Genomic DNA, 24,354 nt, shown 5'->3' with positions numbered 1-24,354 from the left:
CACCTTAACCACTCATTATTTTCCCAGAAAGATAGACTGTGAGACATAACTTAGTGAATAAAATACATTTCATGGAAGAAAGTTTAAGCCAAATATCTCGATACTGCTAGCAGTCTCACTACTCCAGGTAGCCTTGAGTAATGACCTGCTTCAATTCTTCTGTTTTAACATCTTTAAGCCAATAAAAAATATGATCCAATGATCATGCAATCGCCATGTGGTTGACTACAATTCATATGTTTAGGTAGTAGTGCCACTAATGTATTCAGTGATAAAACTGCCAGGTAGGAAGTGGCACTAGTCTTGTCCTGCTTGCCCCAGGTTAGGTCAGTGATTGTATTGGTTCTTTACTGTTGAATAATCATATAATCACTCTTGGCTTTTGCAAAAGATATGCAGCTCCTAGGGAGACTTCGAAAATGCTTCACCTTTCTTATCCCACCTAATGGCACACACACACGGGGAAATCTGACGTGCAGAACTGCATGGAATGCAATTCGGCAGTGATGAGACTCGCCAAAATAACCCTTTTTTGTGCCAGTGGGTTCCAGATCAATTTTTGTGGCCGCTGCTGCCAGACTGCCTCACCACAGACCAATCATTGTGGTTGCAGCACAGCGACAAGCAGGCACAAAAAAGAAGAAAGAAAGCAGAACACCTCCACAGGAGTTGTCAGGTATGTGTAAGCACTGGCATGGTGTCAGAGGGCCCACCCCAAAATTTTTCAACTAGCCCACACTTAATTTCCAGTTACTTCATCCCCAAATGTTCCATTTGGGCCACCCCCACTACAGCCTTCTCATGAACTTTCCATGAAGCCCTATGTATTCTTATGGGAAACACATTACATTACAGACATAGTTTTGCTCAAATTTTCCCCGGGAACTTGCCAAAAAATGCTGACGCAAAAAAAAAAAGATTGTGAACTTAACAAGACTGGAGAAAACTGTGCAGCTTCTAGCCATAGGCACATCCAGGGTATCCTGCGCTTCCTTGTAAGTTAGCGCTCACACAGCAGAAGGTGCTAGCAGCAACGCATTGTGTTCTGGCAACGTAGTCAGCAAGCAGTGTGAATGACAAAGAATTTTGACCGCAGCAGAAGAATTCTGTTTGCTGTAAACGCCGGGTTCCCCAGTGCCAATGTGGCTTAAGGGGGGACATGGTACCTGGGGCTATCCTGTTCATTTTCTGACCTGATTCAATTAGAAAGCACAGATATACATATATGTATTTCATTGTGCTGATTTTAAAAGTGCAGTAATTTTTTCTTTGACTCAAATAATTATTGAGATAATTAAATATTAATTACTATTATTTGGTGAGACAATAGATAATAATAAACATGGCAGAAAGTTATGTTTAATGTATGAGTGGAAAGCAGAATGACTAAGAATAGAACTGCTGCAAGCAGTTTTCAAATCCAACAACAATTAACAATTTAGCAGCCCATTGAAATTTAGCATTTACAGTGCAGCTACTAACAATAAAGAACACAGGCAGTTTAAAAAAATTATAGAAGCAAAGAAGGAATTTGCTTGCAGCATTTCAAGCTTTATGCATTTAGCTTCATACAGCAAAATACGTTACAGCTGTAGCTATTCTAGAGCTTGAGCAATTGTTGCACCAAACAAGCAGGGTGAGTAAAAGCGTGTTTTGAGAAAATGCAAGAAAACAGATAAAGCTCATTTTAAGCCACGTGTAATAGAAGATATTGAAATATTTTTGTTAGATGATTAGTCTCCACCAAGTACATAGCCTGCATGCCTACTGCTGCAGCACACGTCATTCAGAAGCAGCATATCAATATAAAAGCCCAATTTTTGTGCTTTTCCTCAATCGACATACAGCTTGTTTTGGTGATATAAATTGCTGTTGGGGCTGAAATATCAATCCAAGATGTAAGAAACTTGGTCAGCACTAGCGACAATGCCTGTATGTTACGGAAATACCATATTCAGAAAATTGATTTTTTTCCATGATTTTTCATCTCTAAGACCAGCGTGCCCCCTTAAGAGGCCCTTCAGCCAACCCTAAGTAAAAACATTTTCACCATAACTTTTAACTATCTTTTTAATAATTAGTTTAGATGTTTGCTGAAACACCAGTGTCCAGCCTACAGAGGAGTGCCTCTCTGTCAAAGAATATTAAGTTAAGGAGTTATATAGGTTATATAGAATTGAAGGTTGGGTGAGTTGGTATTTTTACATTAATATTATCGTAAATAGCACAATGAAATGACACAACAGAAAGGAAGACGAACACCGGCGCAAAATGACAACTGATTTGTTAGTCGCACCTGTGTTCTGTTGTGCCATTTTGTTGCGCTACTTACGATGATATTAATGAGCTACATAAGGCATGGCAGGAAAAGTGCCGGATATAGTCTGCAGTGCTCACCCCACAAGTTGTGCAGTGTATGATGGGGATAGGTGTACCCCAGTAGCGTTGTCTAGAGATGAGCCAATCCTTGAGGTGACTACTGCAAGGGTAGCCGCCCCTACCCTGTTGCTGTGCCTGCTGGCACACTTGCAACCGTGCAGCCTTGGCAGACAGGCCTGTCAGCTGCCATGGAAGGAGGACAGCATAAAATAATCAAGTATTATGGGCAGCTGAAGATATGTAAAAAAAGTGCACGACTCAATGGTAGGTCACACACACATGCCACGACACACAGGAATCAAGACCTCAATAGGTACTGTAACAGTTGTGGCTACAGCCGCTGCTGTAACTTAATGGCTATGACGCACTACTAAGCATTAGGGCATGGGTTTAATTACCAGTCATGGCAGTTGTATTTCAATGGAGGAGAAATGCAAAGACACTTGAGTACTTAGATTTAGGCAACTGTTAAAGAACCCCAGTTGGTCAGAACTAATCTGGAGTCCCTGCTGCAGTGTGACTCATGATCACATGTGGTTCTGGCATGTAAAACCCCATAATTAATTTTTTTACCTAGGTAAATCTTGCCAAGAATAAAACAATGTTATTTGCATAAATATGATGCAAAGGAGAAGCTGTGATGTCTTTGAAAATTTCATAAATGTAACATGAAATAATGATACATGCATGGTGTAGCTGTACTTATAGAAGCTTTTAGTGAAACGTGGTTAGCAATCCACTGTGCTACAGCCACACCAGCAAGGAAATGCATGCATCATAATGTGCACCCCGAAAATTGGCAAGCAGCAACATTTCCCACTGCAGGGTATACTGGCCTACTCGTATACCACGGTGCATGCACATATGCAGTGCTGTGGACATCCCTTACACACCACATGTTAAAACATTTGAACGCAAGTGTGGCACAATGTACAGAGGAGCCAAATGTATGTATTCCAGGGTAGCTGCAGTTATGCAGTGAGGTTATGTCGATATGCTCAGCTGTAGCCCAAGGTTTCCCTAAGTTTCCAGTTTTGGGGATCGTCAGTAGCCGTCAGAGTGCTGAGGAACGTTCACATCCATGCACACATTTGTACCAATACTTTTGCATGGCATCTTGACATAAGTTCACAAGCCTTTCTAAAGTTGATGCAGGCTATATTAGAAGCATATCAGGACAACAGTGTACATACTGCAAATTAGTTGGCTGGTGCCATGGCTGGTGCCAAGTTGCATGCCATATAGTCAAACCTCAATTCAACAAGGCTGTGATCGACTGCAGCTGAACATTTCAATTGCATGGTACAAAAAACTTGGGTATACATGTTTTAGCACTGCAAATTACTGCATATACTCCAAAGACAGGGCTCTTGGCTATCTTGTTGTGAATGAATATACAATTGTATGCATAAATGAAATCACTTGGTCTCATAGGGATGATAGGAAGGATTTCGCCAGAATTTTCAGTATAAATTACTGTGACAATACTTTAACCAAACCTGTGAGGCACATTAGTTGGGCAACAGCCAGAGCAGATTTGCTGTAGTGCAAGGGTGAAGTCTGCAATGTCCAAGGTGTGACATGTTTTTAATGCAAAAGGCCAGTGCTTAACAGTCACCTAAATGTCATAAATGAAGTGTCACTTCATTTAAGTGACTTAAAAGTCACTTAAATGTCATAAAAGTAGTTGCTTTTGTCAGAAAAGTAGTAATGTATCTCATTTCTTATATGAAAAGTAGTAATGCATCTCATTTCTTATATGAAATATTTCAATTTGCATAAAAGCCACAGTAATAATTTTAAATAAGGAACACCACTTCAAAGCAATCGTGTGTCTATTTATTCTAGCAGTAATAATAATAATAATAATAATAATAATAATAATAATAATAATAATAATAATAATAATAATAATAATAATAATAATAATAATAATAATAATAATAATAATAATAATAATAATAATATCTGGGATTTAACGTCCCAAAACCACGATATGATTATGAGGGACACCATAGTGGAGGGCTCTGAAAATTTCGACCAGCTAGGGTTCTGTAACGTGCACCTAAATCTAAGTACACGGGCCTTGAACATTTTCGCCTCCATTGAAAACGCAGCCGCCGCGGTCGGGTTTCTATCCCGCAACCTACGGGTCAGCAATCGTGTGCCATAACCACTAGACCACCGTGGCGAGGTGCATCTATTTATTCTATATAGCAGTTGTCCATTCAATATTGTGGTTGGGCATCTTTGACACTTCTTTCTTTCTGAGAGTGTGTTTTTTGGGGGATTCATTTACTATGTAATGTGACTTTTCTTATTTGCTATCATACATGCTATTCACTAATCTGTAGTCACAAATATTCACAACCTTGTAAGAGTCCTGCAATGGGCTAGAAGTATCAATAAATTAATAAATGAATGAAACATAAACGGTACAAGGCAGCCCATGCGGCTGCATTTTGAGATGTCAGTGCTGATGTCGGAGCAGGAAGCAAAGCATTAACAGAGGCACCTTAGGACAAGTTCAACTACGAAGACTTCTTAAATCTTAAATGCTTTGTGTTGTATGGCTCTTGGGTAAACACTAACATTTTTTTTATTAAGGACATGCTGCTGCTGAAAAAGTTATGCCAGCAAATAAGTTTAACACAGTTGTTTACAGCGATAACAATCTTCTGCACACATTGTTTAAACACAACTCTTTGAGATTGAAGCATTAGCACTGCAACTCCCAAGTTGTCATCAGAGCAGCAAGAACAGAGTGGCCAGCAGAAACCATCAATTTAATGGCACAGATCACCAGTTTGTGTGAAAATCTAATTATTCTTGTGAAAATTTAACATGACACTAAGTCACATTTGGTGCATTTGACCGAAGTGCTGAGGTGAACTTGTGAAACATATTTTACTTGGAACACAACACTAAGAGTAATTGCCAGAGTTGCCCTTTAAAGACACAGAAAGCCATGATAATGCCTAAAATACACAAAATTGCTATTTAGCTGCTTATGAAACTCAAAATGCAAGACCCCTAGGTCCTGTGCAAAGCACTTTTGGAACCTGTGCTGTAAGAGACTGGGCCACTAAACTTGATTTCTTTGTGCCATTGCTACCAGTTCTTTTTATTTTGTTGAATTGCACATTTACCGTTTGCCAGACTGACACCTCCTGACGCCACAAGGTTGGTTATTCTGCAAAGAATAGCTGCCCCTGATGACTGGACTAACTACATACACAAGCACACCTGCATGTGCAAGTATGCATGCACAAACAGACATGTTTGTGATGCAGGCAATGTATTTTGAATATAGAATGCAATGAGAACATTGTAGCCGGGCAAATATATAGTGTTACTGGATGGCTCTAAACATATAAAGAAAATAATGATGTTACCAGTAATTAGCCACTTAATCATCAATATCTTAAATATAGATGTGCTAGGCATATTCAGAAATAGTTCAATTGAGCATTTTTGTTGAGTTAACAATGCAGAATTTTCAAAGCCTCAAAAGACTTTGAGAAACTTCAACTACTGATGCTTCCGCATACTGAATGCAGCTCATGCTCCTGACCTAAAAAATAATGGCACAAAAGTTTGCTCATCAGCTGTGGTTGGTGCATGAATACTTGTTGAATCCAGCTGGTTCTCTACAGGATAGCATTCTAAATAAGGCCTAACAGTAGTCGACTTGTTTGTTTATTAGTGTCTACCAGTGTTTACTAGGGTCTACACTAAATCTTTTAATAAGTTTTGTTCACCCTCACCTGCAATGTTTTAACACACTGGTGACATTTTCTCACATAGCCATACTTTTTGGCTACAGCATTGTGATGCTTACCGTGCCTGAATTCATAAGATGTGTTGGGTCATCTTCATCGACAACCTTGATCACTTCAATATCATGCTGAATGGCAAATGCAAGATCTTCTTTACACAGACTGGGAGTTCCTGCAAGAATTTTTAAGTTGAAACTTCGAAACTTCTTACTTATGCCCATGGTATCATGTCGACTCAAAGACTGGCTGACACAAATGTCACAAAAATACCTAGAAGTGAAAGTAAAGCATAATGTAGATGACATACAAGATGAAAATGACAAAATTCTGTTTCTGCAAAAATTAGCATTGATAATGTTACGTAAACGATGGGGTGATTACACTGGAGACTATTTACAATGTATTTTGATAGTATCAGTAGCAGCACTGACCAGTTTAGCTGAAAGCTCGAGCTAGGTCGCTTCTTCTCTTCTACACTGGGCGCCTGTGTGCATCACCCAACACACCACACAGTGTGCATGTAGCATTATCCCCAGCAGCAGACGTGCCGTCTTGGCATGTCTAAATGTCAAGGTTAGTGTCAATGGACTGTGGGGCAGCTGAGGCAGTAGGAACGACGGGGATGATTTCATATGTTACAGGAGTCAAGGCACAAAGCACTCAGCATGGGCCTGTATACCAAGACATCAGCTCTTCGGACATCCCAACATGATGGTACGGGGACCATAGCAGTACCAGAGAACCAGGCGAAAAGTGCACATTTCGGTGTCTGTGGTTGTACAAACACTGTTGGTGTCTTGAAATGTCAGGAGGTGAGTACAGGCTATTTCCCATGCGTGAGCAACCTGGGTGATGGCATCAAGTGCATATTCGCTGGACAGTGTAGCAGAAGATGGAAGAGATGTGTCCAGGGGCAACATGGGCTCTCGGCTGAACAACAGAAAAATGAACAGAATAACCAGCAGTGTCATGGTCAGTGTGGTCTGTAGAGTCGCAAGCATGACTGTCAGAGTTCACCTGAGATGGTTAGTGAAACCATTTTTTTTTTGTGGATGGTACGGTAGCAAGTTTGTGCCTGGTTTTACAGGATTGCAGGATGTTGGCTGCGACTTCTTGCAAGAATGTCCAACCACGGTTATTAAGCAGCTGTCATGGAGCTCCATGTATAGAATCACATTGCATAGAAGAAAATCAGTGGCATCTGTGGTATAGCTTGTAGAAAACGCTTGGGTAATGGCATAGCATGTGGCATAATCCGTGGCCACAGCAATCCACTTATTGCCAGAGTTAGATAGAGAAAAAGGGCCCAGTAGGTTCAAGCTAATGTGAAAGAACGGCTGTGATGGTATGTCAAGCAGTTGAAGGCACTTGGCAGGGAGTGCTGACAGTTTTGCAGCACTGGCATTTCTCATATGCCACAATATCTTCAGATGGAGTCAAGCAGTTGAAGGCACCTGGCAGGGGGCGTTGACAGAGTTTTGCGGCACTGGCATTTCTCACAAGCAGCAATATCTTCAGATGAAGGGAGCAAGTCCCGGCTAAATGAAGCGTCGGCAGAGTGAAGGTCACGAAGTTCATGGTAAACAGCTGAGCAAAGGTTTATAAATGGCAAGAAGTAGGACAGAGCCATTGAGGTCAATGTTTTGGCAGTATAATACACCATCCTGGAAGGTTATCAAGTGAATGGATGCATCAAAAGGTGAAGAAACGTTGGTATCAATGTCAGGGACAGTGGTTGGTTCATCCAGAGAGAAATGTGATAGATAGTGTGCATCTTAATACAGGCAGCCCACTTTGTGCATCATTGTATAGGTACATTCTTGTAGTCACAGAAGCCAGCAACCAAGCCACTCACTAGGATGCTTGAGTGATAAAAGCCAACACAGTGCACGATGGCCTGTGACTACACAGAAGTGCATGCCATATAAATATGGGTGGACTTTGGAAACCGCCCAGACAAAAGCAAGGCATTTGTATTATGTAATCAAATAGTTGTGCTCTATGGCTGTGAAGAGATGGCTGGTCTAAGCGATAACACGGTCCTCTCCATACTGGCATTCAGCTAAGACGGGGCTCTGACTCCATGACCATTGGCATCAGTACAGATCTCTTTAGGAGCGCATGTGTAAATGTGGGCCAGTATAGGTGACCAAGTTAGAGTGATGACAAAGGTGGGAAAAAGTGGCAGCTTGAGTGAGACCCCATGTGAATGGCACGTCTTTCTTCACAAAGTCAGTGAACAGTTGAGCAGTTGCGGCAAAATCTTTCATGAACCGTCTGAAGAGCGGAGTCCTACAAAACTCTGGATGCCTTTGGCAGACCACGGTACAGTAAGAGATGTCACAAAAAAAAATTTTTCTCCAGGTCTGGTCATATACCGAAAGTGTCAATGAGTTGGCCCAGCATTGTAATTTGTTGGCGGCCAAAATGACATTTTGATTAATTCAGTTTGAGCTTTGCCTTGTGGAAGACATCAAAAATAGCTGATAAGACGCTCAAGATGTGTCTCAAATACAAGAGTGTCATCCAGGTAAGAAAGGAATGTGAACCATTTGAACCTTTAAAGCAGTATCCATCGTGCGTTCGAATGTAGCCAACATGTTGCTTAAACCAAACAGCTTACCCTTGAATTGATGTAGGCCTTCAAGAGTGATGAACGCAGGCTTTTCTTGGTCTTTTTCATACACAGAAACCTGCCAATAGTCCGACTGAATATCTAGTGATGAAAAGTAGATGGCTCCGTGGAAACAATCAAGACTGTTATCAATTCGCAGTAAAAGGTAAATGTCTTTTTTTTTTTGTAATTCAGTTTAGCTGGCAATAACTGACGCAAAAACGTCATATACTGTGTTCCTTTTAAAGAAGCATGAGGGCCAGTTTCCAAGGGCTCGACAGTAGGTAAACAATGCCTTTGGTGAGCATCTTGTTCACTTCTTGAATAACTTTATGCTCTGCTGTGGACACCTGATATGGTGTGCGGTGATTGAAACAGCATCACCAGTATATTTGTGCAATGCTTGACAAATGAAGTCTAACCCAGTAGTCAACTGTTATGTAGATGTCATGGTACGAAGGCCAAAAGGCAGAATATAGGGCTGCTGCTCGCTCATGTGCATGGTCCGGAGTGATAATGGAATGTAATATGGTGTCAGGACAAATGGAATCCAAAGGTTGCGATGTGGTCATGGGTCATGTAGCCATTGATATGCCTTGAGGTAAAACTTGCTTTGTCAAGACAAAATTGATAGCAGGGAGGCATTTCCGGTTAGTGGCGTTGGTTAGGATGGGGTGGGGTACAATGATATTGTGCATCTGGAGGCCATCAGGAATAGGTGTAATGATGCAGTCATCATCGGGCACAGGCGAACCTGAGGCAAAATTGAGGACCATTAAAGCTTTAGAACGTAAGTATGTGCATGTAGCAATATTATCTTATAAGTGTTTCACTTTTTCTATAGCAAAATAATAATAGCTAAGAGCAAAGTTCTCCTGAAAAGCAAACTTTTTTGCAAGAGTTATGCTATAATAACTGGTTAAATAGTAGTGACACATTTGACAAAAAAGAGAATTATAAAAAGCATTTGCACAACCCAATAAATTTCTCGTGCACAGATTAAAAAATCCCTTATGTACTGCTTTACAATTAGGTGTCTACAATTTAAAGTTGATGCTAAAAAGCTAGTCATAAGGATTTAATTGTAAACAAAATGATGTCTTGTTTCTCTGTGCCTTTCATTATGGCTAGGAAAATCATGCTGCATTCCATGCAAAACATAACGGAGTTCAACTAACACAATTCAAAACAAGCTTGTCTAACAGATTTAATTCTCATAAATGGGAAAAAAAAGTTAACTGCCATCACTATTTCCCACATCAGACAGCGAAAATTAGTTAAAGAATGTAAATGAGTCTATTTGCCATTAGTTTCTAAGGACATTAGCAGTACACTCCTGCAGAATCAGCATCTGCTGACTTTGCAGTTAAAGGGGCCCTGCAACACTTTTCCAAGTAATGGTTGAATGGCTTCATTAAAAAGAGCTTATTGCCTCACGAATCAACTGCCGCAAAAATTTTTAGAATCCGTGAAGTACAAGCGGAGTTACAGGGGTTTGTCGCACGCCTCAAGCGCTTTTTCTCTGCTTTCGTACTAGCGAGTGCGCTGAAAGCTATGCAGGTAGGGGGATGACAAGGGGGCAAGAAGATGTGTCTCTTCGTCAGCATGTGTCATGACCTTTAGCACTTTCTTTTCCTTGAACATGAGGGCTTACTTTCTGTGTGATCGTGTGTGAGCACACTGGCACGTGGCGGCATCCCGTGGCGGCCACGGTAACTATGCAGCTCAGGAGCCAATTGCCATGGACTTTGGGGTTATGGCGTGGTCATTTGGGTTTATGGAATCATTTGTCGAGAGAAGAGGGAACGATTTCTAGCTGACTGAGAATTGTAAATTCTAGGCCGCATGCTGTGCTATGATGTTTGGCTCACATGTTCTCAAGAGCCTCGACTACCAATCGGCAGCATTTTCTGACATAAAAGTGTTGTAGGGCCCCTTTAAAAATATGCATAGGTCCTAAACGGGCATTTAGGGCAATTTGATAAAATTGATGTCCTTCTTGCTCATTGCCAAACTAATCATACTGTCACAGAACAAACATGGTAATCACTCATCATTCGTCACGGACCACAACTCTTGACCGCAGTCAACATTGACAAAACTTTCAAAGTGCTGTCAAGGAGGAGTAAAAAATCAGCAAATTTAGCAGGAAATAACACTTCAGTGGCATCAGTGTTTGGGCTGCCTAGACAAGCTTTTTTGTGCTGTTGTTTTCCATTATTTCCCCCTTTTCCTTCTGAGCAAATAGCATGCACAATTGAAACAATTTTGTCATTTCTAATGCACAAAGGTTTGTTTAGAGCTAGGGTTACCCAACAGCAGCGGCGTTTAAGGTCAGAGTGCTGCACAGTTCTTTCTAGAGTATGTATTTATACATAACCTATAGGAGGTGACTTTATAAAGTGAAACATTCAATCTATATATTTAAAGATGTGCAAGTTTCAGCTAGGGAGGAGTTACTGTATGTCTTTTGCATGCCGGTGACTATAAGAGACCATGTAAAACTCACCTAAATGGCAATTAGTAGCTCGAGGAAACTCAAAATCGTTAGACACCAGCAGCGGAATTTTTTTTCCTGAGATGGGGTTGAGTGCATAATATCTGCCCTTTCCTGCAGCACTGCTAGAGGAATTTTCAATGGAAAATGCCATGCTGTGGTCTGGTGAGAGGGCCACAAATGTCACTGCACCCAAGAACTCAGGTTCCTCAGTCCACACACGCAACAGATCTGAATGAGGGTTCCCATTGCTATCGACGACACTCCATTCAAATGAAAAGCCTGTGCAATCTCCGATCCAGCCACGCTGAAGGGGGCCCACCTCATCCCAGTTGTTGCGTTCAGAGTCATGAAGGCCCAGAAGAAGGTCCTGAAAGCAGGAAAGCATCAGAAGATAAAGGCTTGAATATTCATGACAGGTAGCTAAACTCTTAGCTGGCTCACGGGAGCACCAATTTTATGTACAACTCGGGACAGGAACATAGCAGATGACCCTCCTATCGGCATGAGGTCTGTGAGCATGAGCCTAACCTTGACCGCTTCACAATTTCACTCCATCATAATGTGCTGGAAAGCAGCACTTGCATGATCTAGCGAAAGATTTGGCCAGCTGTACAAAGGCACAAATACTTTGATAGTGCATGAAAAACCTGAACTAGTCATGCATGGAATGGAAAAATGCATCCTAAGGACACATTCTTACTATGCTAGGTTCAGTTCATTGCAATATGGCGTCCAGCATAGATTCCTATACCTATTGCTGCAGTTTCATGACAGCCATGTATGCTGGTCATACAAGTCACAGAGTGTTAAGCATTTGCTGCTGTACACTTATATACACACTAAGTTAGCGGAAATGTTGGTGGCTTAACAAACTCACTCAAAAAAACCTGTATGTGCCTTGCAAAGTGCTGATCACAAATTGACAGCTCTGCAAAGCAAATGATGATATTTGTTTGAAAAAAAAATGCAACATGGGGTAAAGAAAGGCTGTACCCAGAAGGAAATCACAGCTTAAGGTTAACAAACACTAGCCGTGATTCCATATTAGCATGGAATGGCTCATAGCTTAAAAAAAAGAAAGAAAGCAAAAGCTATCAAAATTTATGGCTTTGGTCAGAACAAGATTACACAGGGACAACAGAAAAGAAACAAGAACACCGCTGCCTAACACCATTTCCTTCCTGTTGTCCCTATGCAAGGTTACGTGGCAGTGCCACTTGATACTATGTGCAAACAAGCCCAGCAAAACACTGAGTCAATGTCAGAACTGTGCATTAGAACATTTCCACTAGCCAGGAAAAAAAAAGGATGGTGGCATTAAACACTTCAATCAATACAGTGACTGTGTACAAGGTACGTGTCATAATATAGAATTCCACACTCATGTAGCTACATTTACGAGGGGCGATCAAAAAGTTCTGCCACTCGCATATCAGGAAAACCGCTAGACCTTAAAAAAAAATTATTTTTCAGCATAATTTCCGCGCACACTAATGCACTTCTCCGATTTTTCTGGAAGGCTTTTGATACCATGCAAAAAAAAAAAAACTTTTTTCCTGGTTGCCAAGCCACTCTGCGGGAGTTTGAAGTGAGTTCAAGTAATCAAACCTCATTCCCTAGAGGTGTTTGTCCAAATTCGGAAATAGATAAAAGTCACTTGGGGCTAGGTCAGCACTGTAGGGTGGGTGGTCCAGCTGTTCTAAACCGCACTCTCGAATGTGAGCTTGGGCAACACGAGACGTGTGAACCGGAGTGTTGTGCAGAAGGAGGACACCTCTTGTCACAAATCCTTGGCATTTTTCCACGATGGCTTTACGTATTTTTCCAAGAACGTTGGCGTAGTAGTCGCCTGTAACTGTATACTGTTTTCATGATACTTAATGAGCAGGATCCCCTTTGCGTCCCAGAAAAGCGTCGCCATCACTTTCCTGCCTGAGCATTGGTTCTTGAACTTTTTCAGGAGAAGGGACCCTGGATGCCTCTACTGCATAGACTGGTGTTCTGTTTCTGGGTCCCAGTGATACAGCCACGTCTCATCTCCAGTCACAAGGCGGGAGAGAAAATCTTGTGGGATGCTTGAATAGAGGTGCAAAAGTTCCCTTGATAAATTGCGGTGGTGTCCATCTTGCGCCGAGAGGTTCCGTGGCACCCATCGCGCTGAGACCTTGAACATACCCAAAACGTCGTGGATGATAGTGAAAGCACTGCCATAAGAAATGTTCAATTCTCCAGCAACTTCAGACACCTTGATTTGGCGATTAGCGGTCGGCCGCCCTGACCCTGGGTCGTCTTCCACGTGCACAAGGCTACGTTTAAACTCATCGAACCTCCAAGTCACTTTAGCACATGAAGGACATTCACTGCCATACACATTCACCATCCTACTGTGGATTTCTCTGGAGAAACTCCCTTCTTTGCACAAAAATTTGATAATGCTCCGGTACTCGAGCTTGAAATCATGGGAGGACACCATGTTTGACTGACTGATGCAGACCAAGTAACAAACTGGAAGGCTTGATATTCAAACCATGCTCGGCTGCAGATTATACCTGAACAAAATGTAGTGAGAGATCAATGTGAGATATTTGGTTATAGCCTAGTTGCAAAACTTTTTGATCTCCCCTCGTACATTGGTCAAACTGAATGCTGTTTCAGCAAACGCTTGAAAGAGCTTGAGAATAAGGTATGCTGAGGTGCAGATGGGAATTTAGTAGTTGATCACTGCACCCGTCGTCCACATTTTCATAAAATTGTTGTGCTATAACGTAATTTGAATCACTATATATATTTGATTGATTGTGGAGGCTGCTATAATTAAACATGGCACCTTTGACATGCTTAGTGCACAATAAATAGTGCTGACCGATAAAAAATTGCATTTTCTTGAATGTGAGCAGGGTGCACATTTTCAGTGTGTCAGCATATGGTGCTTTTCACATTATTTATTATATGCACGTTTTCTATGCTATTTGGGCTTCTTTTAGATCATTTAGTGGCAGTGGGCTGCTTTCATAACAACCATTTGCTATGCAATAAACTTTCATTAAAAGTAGCAGTTTTGTTTGTCTTGCCTTGTCACGTCCTTGTTTTCTTATTTGCTTACCACAAGCTGCTTGCATTACTTACTAAATACTATAGTCAGAATTTATTCGTGAAGGTCACGTTAGTTGGCACAATAAAATTCATAAAAATTTAATATCATGTCTGCTTTGGTGCTGTCTTGACAATGGTGCAGAAAATGAAAAATAAGTCAGGAACCAAATTTTCTTCAACACAATGTGACTCTGAAACATATCTGCACACTCACGTACGAATCATCCCTTCCTTTTCAAGCTCCAACTTTAAAAGAAGAGGGATGGCTATTCCTTGCACATGAATAGTAAGATCAGGCACTGCTTAGTTCCACATCACACTGATGATAAAATATAAGCAACATTTTGTTGTTGCTGAAAACAACTGTTTGTTGGGCCTAAGAGGCCAGCAGGCCCCAAAAGTGTTATGACTTCAGCTGATCAGATAGCGCTACAGTCTTTAATGCTGGTCACAAGTTGTCAATGAAAAATGCTCTAAAAGCCCAATTCCTCACTACATGGTTAATCCATTTAACTGCTCTTAAGCACAATATGTAATGGCAGCACGATAGAACTTTGATGACATGGCATGTCACTTTGGTTCCAAGAAGGGGTATAATTTAGAGCTGTGCGAATAGCAAAATTTTGGGTGCGAAGCGAATTCGAATAATAAAGATTGAGTGCGAATCGAATCGAATATTTTCGAATAATTTTCGAATATTTCTCAAACATTTTTCGAATAGTTCGAAGTTAAATTACAGAAAAAGTTGCAGAGAATCCCTAAGTATGTTCTTGTGAGATAGCAACATGAAAGTGTTTCTTTTCGCTATGTTGATGAAGCGCTGGTGGGGTCATATTTCATAGTTGTCTTTCTTATCAAGAGTGAGGCAATGTAGATGCCGAATTGTATTTATGTACATGATTTGGTGCAACCAAAGTGTTGACGACAACACTTTACGCGTGATAGGCAGAGATGCCATTTCCTCAGTCTCTCCTCCTCTTTCAACTTCTGTGGAAGCCCAACTGATGTGGCGGACAAGGGTGTGCTCCCTTGAAATCCGGAGTTCCAAATCTGCCTCGTAGACGTCGATATATAAGAACGTCTGAAATTTTGGATGCTAAAAAGCTTCGGCGCCCGATTTTTTCGATTTCCTGCCCAAATTTCAGGTCCTAAACAGCATTAATTGAGCCCCCAACTCTGCCACATCTTTCATCTCCATATTGGAACCAGCGCTTTCTTGAGTTAATACATTTGCGACCGTAGCGGAGCTTGAAAGGCAGCTTTGCCGCAATACGGGGGTGTGATGAGGTGAAGCATGTTGAAAATCTAGGGACCACTTCTAAACGGACGTTGACTGTCTCTTGGCTAAGTTCGACCGTAACGGCCCTTGAAAGGCAGCTTTGCCGCAATACGGGGGTGTGAGAAGGTGAAGCATATTGAAAATCTAGGGACCACTTCCAATCAGACGTTGACTGTCTCTTGCCTAAGTTCAACCGCAACGGAGCTTGAAAGGTAGCTTTGCCGCAATACGGGGGTGTGATGAGGTGAAGCATATTAAAAATCTAGGGACCACTTCTAATCGGACATTGACTGTGTCTTGGCTATGTTCGACCGTAACGGAGCTTGAAAGACAGCTTTGCCGCAACACGAGAGTGTAATAAGGTGAAGCATATTGAAAATCTGAAGGGGTCACTTTCAACCGGACATTGACTGCATTTGTTTTTGGGAAGTTCGAATAGTTCAAATAGTAAAATTTCAGTGCGAATCGAATCGAATAGCAAACACTATTCGAAAAATATTCGAAATTTCGAATATTCGCACACCCCTAGTATAATTACATATCAAGTATCATGCGAAGCTAAAATACTGTATTATCACAGTACGCAATGTTACGGTGTCAAGCGACATATCAGACTTTAGAAGTTTGCTTGTGTATGTCCAAAAGGCGACCTGTGGCAGCTAGAAATTTTGTTCAAAGTACCGTCATGCAGGTTTCGGATTTTGAATTCAAGAAAGCTTTTCTCTGTTAAAGTACATGCAAATCTGCCAAGAACAAATGTCTAGCTTGAATTATTAATCAATTCAAATTAAAAGATATTTAATTACTGGAATATGGCCGCATGCTAAACTGTCTTCATGAAAAACAACAAGTTCATAAACAAAGCCGGTCATCTTGCTGGGGAATTTCACTGCAACAAAAGTGCGAACCCCATACCAAACCACGAACTAAGTTTGCTAGCAAGCAGAAAGAATGAGGCAATGAAATAAGAGAAAAAATTAACGAACATACCTTAGAAAAATAGGTAGTGCGAATGAACCACTGGCGGAGGTTTTTCTTTTCCACTTTGGCACCTGAACGCCAGGAGCGGCCTTCAGCATCTACTTGCTCATCTGCCAGCACTGTCTGGTCCACAGGGTCCCAGTGGACAACTGCCTGCACAATGCAGTTCAATTCAGTTTATTTTACTATAAACTGTAAACAGCAGTTATAAGCTTGAAAATGAACTAATCATGTACATCTGTCACACTCAGGCATGGCATAATGTAATGTTACGAAAAATGAGGTTGACACCCTTTGAATCCCTGAAAGAGAAAGGTCTCTAGCTTGTTTCTGGGTTTTAGCATCAGTTGCAGTGGATGGGACAACAGCAGATGTGAAAGCCAATTAAGGAAGAACACAGAAGCCATTGCTAGTTTTTATTTGAACCCAAGCTTGTGCACATAAAGGGTGCCTCCATTTTCTTTCTCATCTAATTTGCAACAAGGCTTTTAGTGAATCCTTGAGGGGTTTACCTGATGGCAAGCCCAGCATCCTATTCCAGATGGGTTGATGATGAATAAAACAATATGCATAGTGCACCAATAGGGGTGCAAAATACACAAAACACAATACAACACACAACAAGCTAAAGCATCTCAATAAGAACAGTGTTTCTGAGGTAGTATAAAAATGCCTAAATTGCACAGGCAGAATTACCGTAAAATGCCGAGCAAGCCCCCCCCCCCCCACGGTGAAGGATAATCCGACCAGACTTAGAGGGGGGGGGGGGGGGGCTTGCTCGGTCCCAGACCAAAATTCAAGATGGCGGCGGGAGAGCCGCTGAAAATTTTAAAAAATGCCCATCTATGTTTCTAACGGAATGCTTTATTTATTTACTGTTTTTATTCCCCCTCGTCACTGTCAAACTCGTCAAACGACTCCTCAGAGACGCAAAAGTTAAGTCCGCGCACTCGGCCTGGAGAGACCTGCGGTCTTCTGGTGATACATCGCCGACACCAGACAGCCTGGCGTGCAGCGCACCATCTTCCAATATACGACCAGCCACATGACAACGGAATTTCATAAACAACATTAGATATGCATTCAGTGTACTCATTCTTGTGGTTCTTTTTACACAAGCGATGCTCGTCATGAAAAAAAAAGTGGCCGCAGGGGAGGAAAGGGAGGGGGGGGGGGGCACTTTCTCGGTCATTGGTGCTTATTTCAGATCTCCCGAAAAAGGGAGGGGGGCACTTGCTTGGGTGGGGCACTTGCTCGGCGTTTTACGGTAGTCTAAAATCCAAGAACATCTTGCTTGGGTGGGGCACTTGCCCGGCATTTTACGGTAGTCTAAAATCCAAGAACATCTATTAGCACAAGAGATTACTGTCTTTGATAAATATTCAGTGTAGTCATGAAGGCTCATGATCATCATCAGCCTGACTACGCCCACTGCAGGGCAAAGGCATCTCCCATGTTTCACCAATCAACCCGGTCCTGTCCTTGCTGAGGCCACGTCACCTCCGCAAGCTTCTTAACTCATATGCCCACCTAACTTTCTGCTTTCCCCACATGCTTGCCTCCTCTTGATATCCAGTCTGTTACTCTTAATGAGCAGCAGTTATCGAGCCTTCACGCTACATGCCCTGCCCATGCCTGTTTCTTCTTCCTGATTTCGACTAAAATGTCCTTAACATGTGTTTCTTCCCTTCATCTAAAGTAAATGGCCCGAAAGCGCTGATTATGAGGTCTATGCCTTCCCATACGCTGCACACAAGGCACGGTGGTGACTTTATTTGCTTGATTTTAAAGAAGAAGCGTTTATTATTTGCTACATTTAGCCTAATGCAGTGTAGGCATGCCTGATTAAGGCCACATGACATGCAGACCTGGCACATAGGATTGAGAGTGCACATAGGTCTCTACTCCTGTTTGGAGTCAGTACAGCACACTGCACGTGCTGAGCAACACAAGACACAAGAGCTCATCCATCGCTCCTAGGGAAAAGTATTGAGTGTAACTCTGTATAGAGCTGTGTTTGTATGCAGAGTCGGTAACACAGTCTGCATGAATGTTGCCTGCTGTTCTGCACTAGAAAACAACCACTGCAGAGTAATGCTGTGATGTATAACACTGGCTTCAATATGCAAGTAGTTTGTGTCGTAGATAAGCTGGTCATTGGTGCTTGCAGATCCATTTGTGTAAAAAATAAAGCTAATTGAATGAAATTTATGCATGATACAGAGCTTATTCTCCTATTTTCAAATATGATTTTTGTTTCTGCTTCTTTCTGCACTCCCTTCTTGCTTCTCCTAAAGCCGCTTGGGCAAAAAATAATACTGCAAACCCTTTGTGTTATCCAAAGAGAGGCCAGATAAACATACTGAACTCTTAGATTAAATTTCTGACACTACGTACAGCACACGTCTCAGATCTCTGAGCTTAACGGGGTTGGTGGACAGTCATGGCAGATGCTCCACACTTTGACAAATGAAGAAATTATGAGCTGGTGATGAATTTTGACTTGGCTGAAAGCAATGATGAGGAACCAGTTTCTATGTAGCATGAAATGTCTGCTGAACCAACATGTTAAAAAAAAAAAAAGAAAACTGGCACAAGGTGAGACTTAAAAAATTGGCAGCAACAAAATTATTAGATGCCTGTTGCATAGTTCCATCTCCTTCTAGCTTTATGTTACACAGAAATGTATAAGCTTTTCATTTCTGTTTTTTTTTGGGAAGGATGAAAACTGATGTCCACTAGGGTGGACACTTGGACACTAGGGTGGACAGCAGGTAAGACTGCTTGGAGTGCCACATGACATCTATTTATAGCAAGTACCAACAGTTGCTCTTGGATTAAACCATTTTAAACAGGCTCTCCGGCACAATACAAAATAAGACAAAGTTTCTCACATTTCTACAGTAAACCAATCCTCTCTCATAAAGCTTGAGGAAGAGGTGCTGGGTCCACTTGTAGTAAATTGGATCGCATGTTGACAGCTCCTGAAAGAATTAAAAAAAAAAGTAACTAAAGAAATAAAGTGCAGCTATGCTAGGCACAACATATGGACAGGCTGGGGGTCTGCCAATACACGGGAGCACTATGTTGTGGGATCTAGTTTTGGGTGGATAAAAAAAAACAGCAGATGAACACATCATTAACTTTATCCAATGCTTTTAATGACTTTTGGCCATACACTTCAGAATTAAATATCCTGTCCAAATCAGCCAGCATGCATTCTGGCAAAACTGGTGCAAGTGGGTCTGCTGTATTTGCACAAATAATAACCAAAAGCTAACTTATGCAAGTCATGCAACAGGGAGGGCCACCTATTTTATCAACACCGAAATATACAGTAATATGATCACATAACATTTCGTAGCATATCTGTAGGGAGCCCACGCTCAAGAAGAGCTGAAAACTGCCCGTCAAGTTCCACCATTCCCCAAGCAAGTGGGGTGAGAGGCAGAAGCGGCAAGCATGGATTAGGGCAGTTCGCCAAATCAAGCGATGCTTTCACGGTCTTGTCATCTTAATGTAATTTTGGTCGTACACTACATTATCAACTATTAGCTGGGAGAAACGCGATGACCGTGCTCCATCGTGTGTGGCAGTTCACCATCGATACGCAGATACTGCTCGCGCAAACAGCGTCGTCCTCGATGACCTCCTCAGTCCTGCAAAGGTGGTCAACAATCAACCACTCTCCTTTGGCGAGACTGACACCATGAAAGAGCTTTGCAGTGTCTGATATCTCTTTAAACCCACAGTGCAAGCAATACGTGAGGTTGCAAGTACAGCAGTGAGCAGACAGTGCATGCAGGGCGCATGGACCTGCTGAGAGAGCACAGTCAAGGGTAAGAGTGAGGACTCGAGTGACTGGTTTTTGCCAGATAGGCAGCGAAATCTGCGCACCTGCACACCGGCTGTGCCGCCTGGCTTAGCTTGGGAAGTCTATTCTTATGGTTCACAATTTTCATAGCTTATTTTGTAAGAAAACTGCACCGTGATATGCTTTTGCGAAACAACTCTTATCTTTCTTTCCTTCAGATATACAGAAACTGAGTTTTTGAGCTATTTACTGTTACTTTTCTAGAAAATTTCTATAAAGATAAAGCCCAAAAATGGATTGTTACCAACCAGTCAGACGTGGATAGATGCACTCAAAGAGTGAGTGTGTGGGTGTACTCAAGGTGTGAAGTATCAGTGTGAGTGAGTAATGAATGCAGTGAGAGGTCATGAGTATGTATGTCAGTCAGTACCTACAGGAGTGAGTAGATCATGAGAATGTGTGAATGGAGGGGTAGGTCCGGATCTCCTGACTGCCCTCTTGAAGTTTGTGGCCAAGCATCAGCATAGGGCAATTGAAAAACTCAAGTCCTTCTTCCTTGCTGTTACTGTGTTGTTATAATGCTCACTGGGATGCAAACTAATTTATTCTTATTATTATTGATAGTAAACAACAGTGATCATCATTAACCGCCTCAAACGTTGACTTCATCCTCAGTAAAAACTTGGATCTGTGACTGGATGTGAGCATGAATGAGAATGAGTGCCAGTGAGTGTGAGTGGACATGAGTATGAGCATGAGTGAGTGCCAGTTGGTACGAGAGATTCAAAAATAAAATAATAAAATAATAAATATATTCTGTAACCATACACAATCTGCATCCTAAAAAATTGTGTTGTCTGCATACTATAGTCCAGAGTCGCGAAATATCCAAACTTTCAAACATTTTTTTTTCGACAAGCATATTTAGGATTCTTAGCTGGGCTAGTTCGTTTACATTCATTATGGTGAAACGACTTAGATGACAGGAAAAGTGAAACGGACGAGACAGCGCAATGTTATGTCTGTTTTAGTCATCTTGTCATCTGCACTGTTTTGCTATAATTACAATTCCATCAGATTTGTCTGAACATGAAATATTCTAGCTACACGTGTACTAGCAATTTTAAAGGCTCTTCTGTGGTATTGAGTACTTGCCTTACTCCAGTCAAAGTTGAAGTTTAGATCCTTAAGCTGTTTTTTCATTGACTCTATGTTCCTGCAAAAAAAAAAGTAAACAATCACTGCTAATATAAACGAAACTTTTTCGTTTATATTAGCGTCATACATGAAATCAGCCAATATAGACCAAGCCTGCTTGCTCCCACCTGCTGCATAGTTTGCCGAGGAGTGAGCAAGCAATTTTTGGCTGTTTTTGACATAAAATTTGAAATTCCCTGCTGTGTGCACGGCAATAATATTTGGTTCACATGTTCACAGGAGCCTTGAGTATAGATCGACAGCATTTTCTGACTATATTAAAAAAATGTTGCAGGGTCCTTTTTAAAATGATATTAGCAGCTGGATTGTCCTCACCGAAATACAGCAGATACACACAAGCACACATAAGAATGGTGTACATTCTGTACAGCTTAAAGGGGCCCTGCAACACTTTTTGAACATAACAGTTGGAATACTCTTCTGACCTGCAATAAAGATTCCTGTGAACATGGGAGCTAAATATTATTGCACTGAATGCAGCAGGGAATTACAAATGCATGTCAAAAACCGCTTGCTCTCTCCTTGGCAAGTAGTCATAGAGTATGCCGCAAGTGGGCTTGACAGTTATTGGCCAGTTTCTTGATTGTGAGTACATTTTAAGTAATAGCGTTATTGCTCATTTTTAGTTAAATAAATTAAAAGTATACACATCTGCAATGTCAAAATGACCAAAAAGTTATTACATGTTTGCTCTTCCAGTCTTGATCTACGATCACCTGCATATGTTTCATTTTCTCACCTCTTGTGACTGTAGTCATGCGAGGTGGCACCCGGTGTACTACATGCGTGTTCCTTTAAACACTACATGCCAGAGCTGGTCACTTGTGTTGTACTGAGCCCACTAGAACAGTACTTGACGATGCATATCACTATATCCAAGACCACCAGTACTTGCCAGCACATGCTAGATCTCTTCTACATGCCTTATGACCCACATGCCTTGGCAGACATCACTTCGTAATTAACTAATATAAAGTGTTTCCAAATCTACAATCTGGATTTCGCTACTTTCTGTTGGTCAAGCTGGCACAGGACAAAGCCGGTCTGCACTAGGCACTCACGCTGCTCGGTCAAACCACAGTGTATGAGATCACACTCAAGCACCACAGTTGCTCTTGCATTGCTTCTTTTGCTGTGTCATATAGGTAATGCATCCACCACGGGGTGTTGCCACATGCCAGTGCCATGCACACCAGAACCAACACGTTCAAAGAAAAAAGAGAAAATATCATACGTGTCAACGTAACTTTTGAACGGGGCTTCGTCCTCTTGCCGTCTCCTTGTGTAGCTTTCAGCACGCTCATGGTGATGAAAAGAACGTGCTCACCCTCGAGTGGTTACTACCTAAACTTCACTTATACTTGACCAAATCAACGACCAAACCTTTTTTTTTTTTTTTTTTTGGCATGAGATTTGTGAGGTAATAGAGTCCAATAGTGGGGTCATTCTATGACTAGTATTCAGGTATTACAGGAGGAACTGTGAAGGTGGGTTTGTATAATGCTTACTCTACAAACGTGGTCAGGAAAAGATGCAACATTCCTGAACGCTGCCATACACAAGCTGCGCTATGGCTGGGTTCGTCACATCTCCAACATGGCACAGAGAAGCCACCACAGACAGATGGCTAACAAACGCAGGTTTATTAACCCAGGCTGCAACACAATGCGACAGTCACAGCTTGTGGGCAAAAGGGCTACTGCAAGACCAATTGAGCATGCACACTTGCTGTACTACAGGCAAGTAAATGTGCATCGAGCATGGAACTAGAAGTCACTGAACAAAGGTCCTATGTAACCAATTTGCTGCAGGCCTGTGACCATCTTCCATGGCGACTGAGCACTCAATAGAAGAAAGCTGGGGCGGAGAGGGTGCCCAGAGGCCACTACTGGCAGGCCAATCAAAAGCATGTCTCAGTGATGTGTGCTCATATGGCAGCTTGATGCCAGAGAAAAGAAGCAGAATTTGCATGGGGGAGTCGGTCCGGCACGCTAGCCACGTGCACCGTGTTTTCACAGGGGTAGCAGTTCCCGGTAGTCAAGCTGGCGGGAACATTGTGATGACAGATGGCCATCACAATGTGTGAGCTGAGGGGGCAAAGTGCAGGGAAAACACCTCGATCCACACACAACACGGGGAATATTAATTTGTTAATTGTATATAATTTAAAAGAATGAACATTCTTTGCATGAGTGTTTTGATAAAAAAATGTATCCAAATGACACATGGCCATCCAGTTAAACGCTCAACCTTTGGGTGAATGTAAAGCCACAAATTCTTTTTTTTTTCTTTTTTCAACAAGTTTATTGCAAATTGCTCAATGATATCTAGGATCCATAAATAAAGCACATACCACAGGATATTGGTAACATGTAGAACTGTTGACCATGTAGCGTGTGACATCTAAGACATGCTTAAAAAGAACAAAAATCTGCACGATGTCTCACAACTCCTGCTCACTCTAAGAGTGCTTGCTACTTAAAGCCGCTTGCTGGGCTAGTTGGAATACTGAACTTTGATGCATTTCCAGCGCTTAGGCGAAATAAGAAAATAAAAACATAGAAACACGGAAAGAAAGAGGGACAGTAAGAACCAGCGTTCTTACTGTCCCTTTCTCTTTCCGTGTTTGCATGTTTTCTTTTTTTCCTATTTCGCCTAAGCGCTGGAAATGCATCAAAGTGCTTGCTAACTAAGCAC

The 24,354-nt window shown here is 41.7% G+C and overlaps 1 protein-coding gene across 1 annotated transcript in view; it reads right to left on the bottom strand.

Moving 5' to 3' along the window:
- LOC119405419 (leucine--tRNA ligase, mitochondrial) overlaps nucleotides 1–24,354 on the bottom strand; it is a 53,917-nt gene that overhangs the window by 21,548 nt on the left and 8,015 nt on the right. The window contains exons 5-10 of the mRNA XM_037672260.2: nucleotides 21,595–21,655; nucleotides 19,520–19,609; nucleotides 16,635–16,778; nucleotides 11,282–11,639; nucleotides 6,221–6,330; nucleotides 2,398–2,562 (exon numbers count right to left, since the gene is read on the bottom strand). Of these exons, the coding sequence (XP_037528188.1) occupies nucleotides 2,398–2,562; nucleotides 6,221–6,330; nucleotides 11,282–11,639; nucleotides 16,635–16,778; nucleotides 19,520–19,609; nucleotides 21,595–21,655 (928 nt within the window). The remainder of the gene's footprint in view (nucleotides 1–2,397; nucleotides 2,563–6,220; nucleotides 6,331–11,281; nucleotides 11,640–16,634; nucleotides 16,779–19,519; nucleotides 19,610–21,594; nucleotides 21,656–24,354) is intronic.

The sequence above is a fragment of the Rhipicephalus sanguineus genome, chromosome 1, assembly GCF_013339695.2.
Source record: "Rhipicephalus sanguineus isolate Rsan-2018 chromosome 1, BIME_Rsan_1.4, whole genome shotgun sequence".
In the NCBI taxonomy this organism is placed as follows: Eukaryota; Metazoa; Arthropoda; class Arachnida; order Ixodida; family Ixodidae; genus Rhipicephalus; species Rhipicephalus sanguineus.
This window is presented reverse-complemented; position numbering and strand designations above follow the sequence as displayed.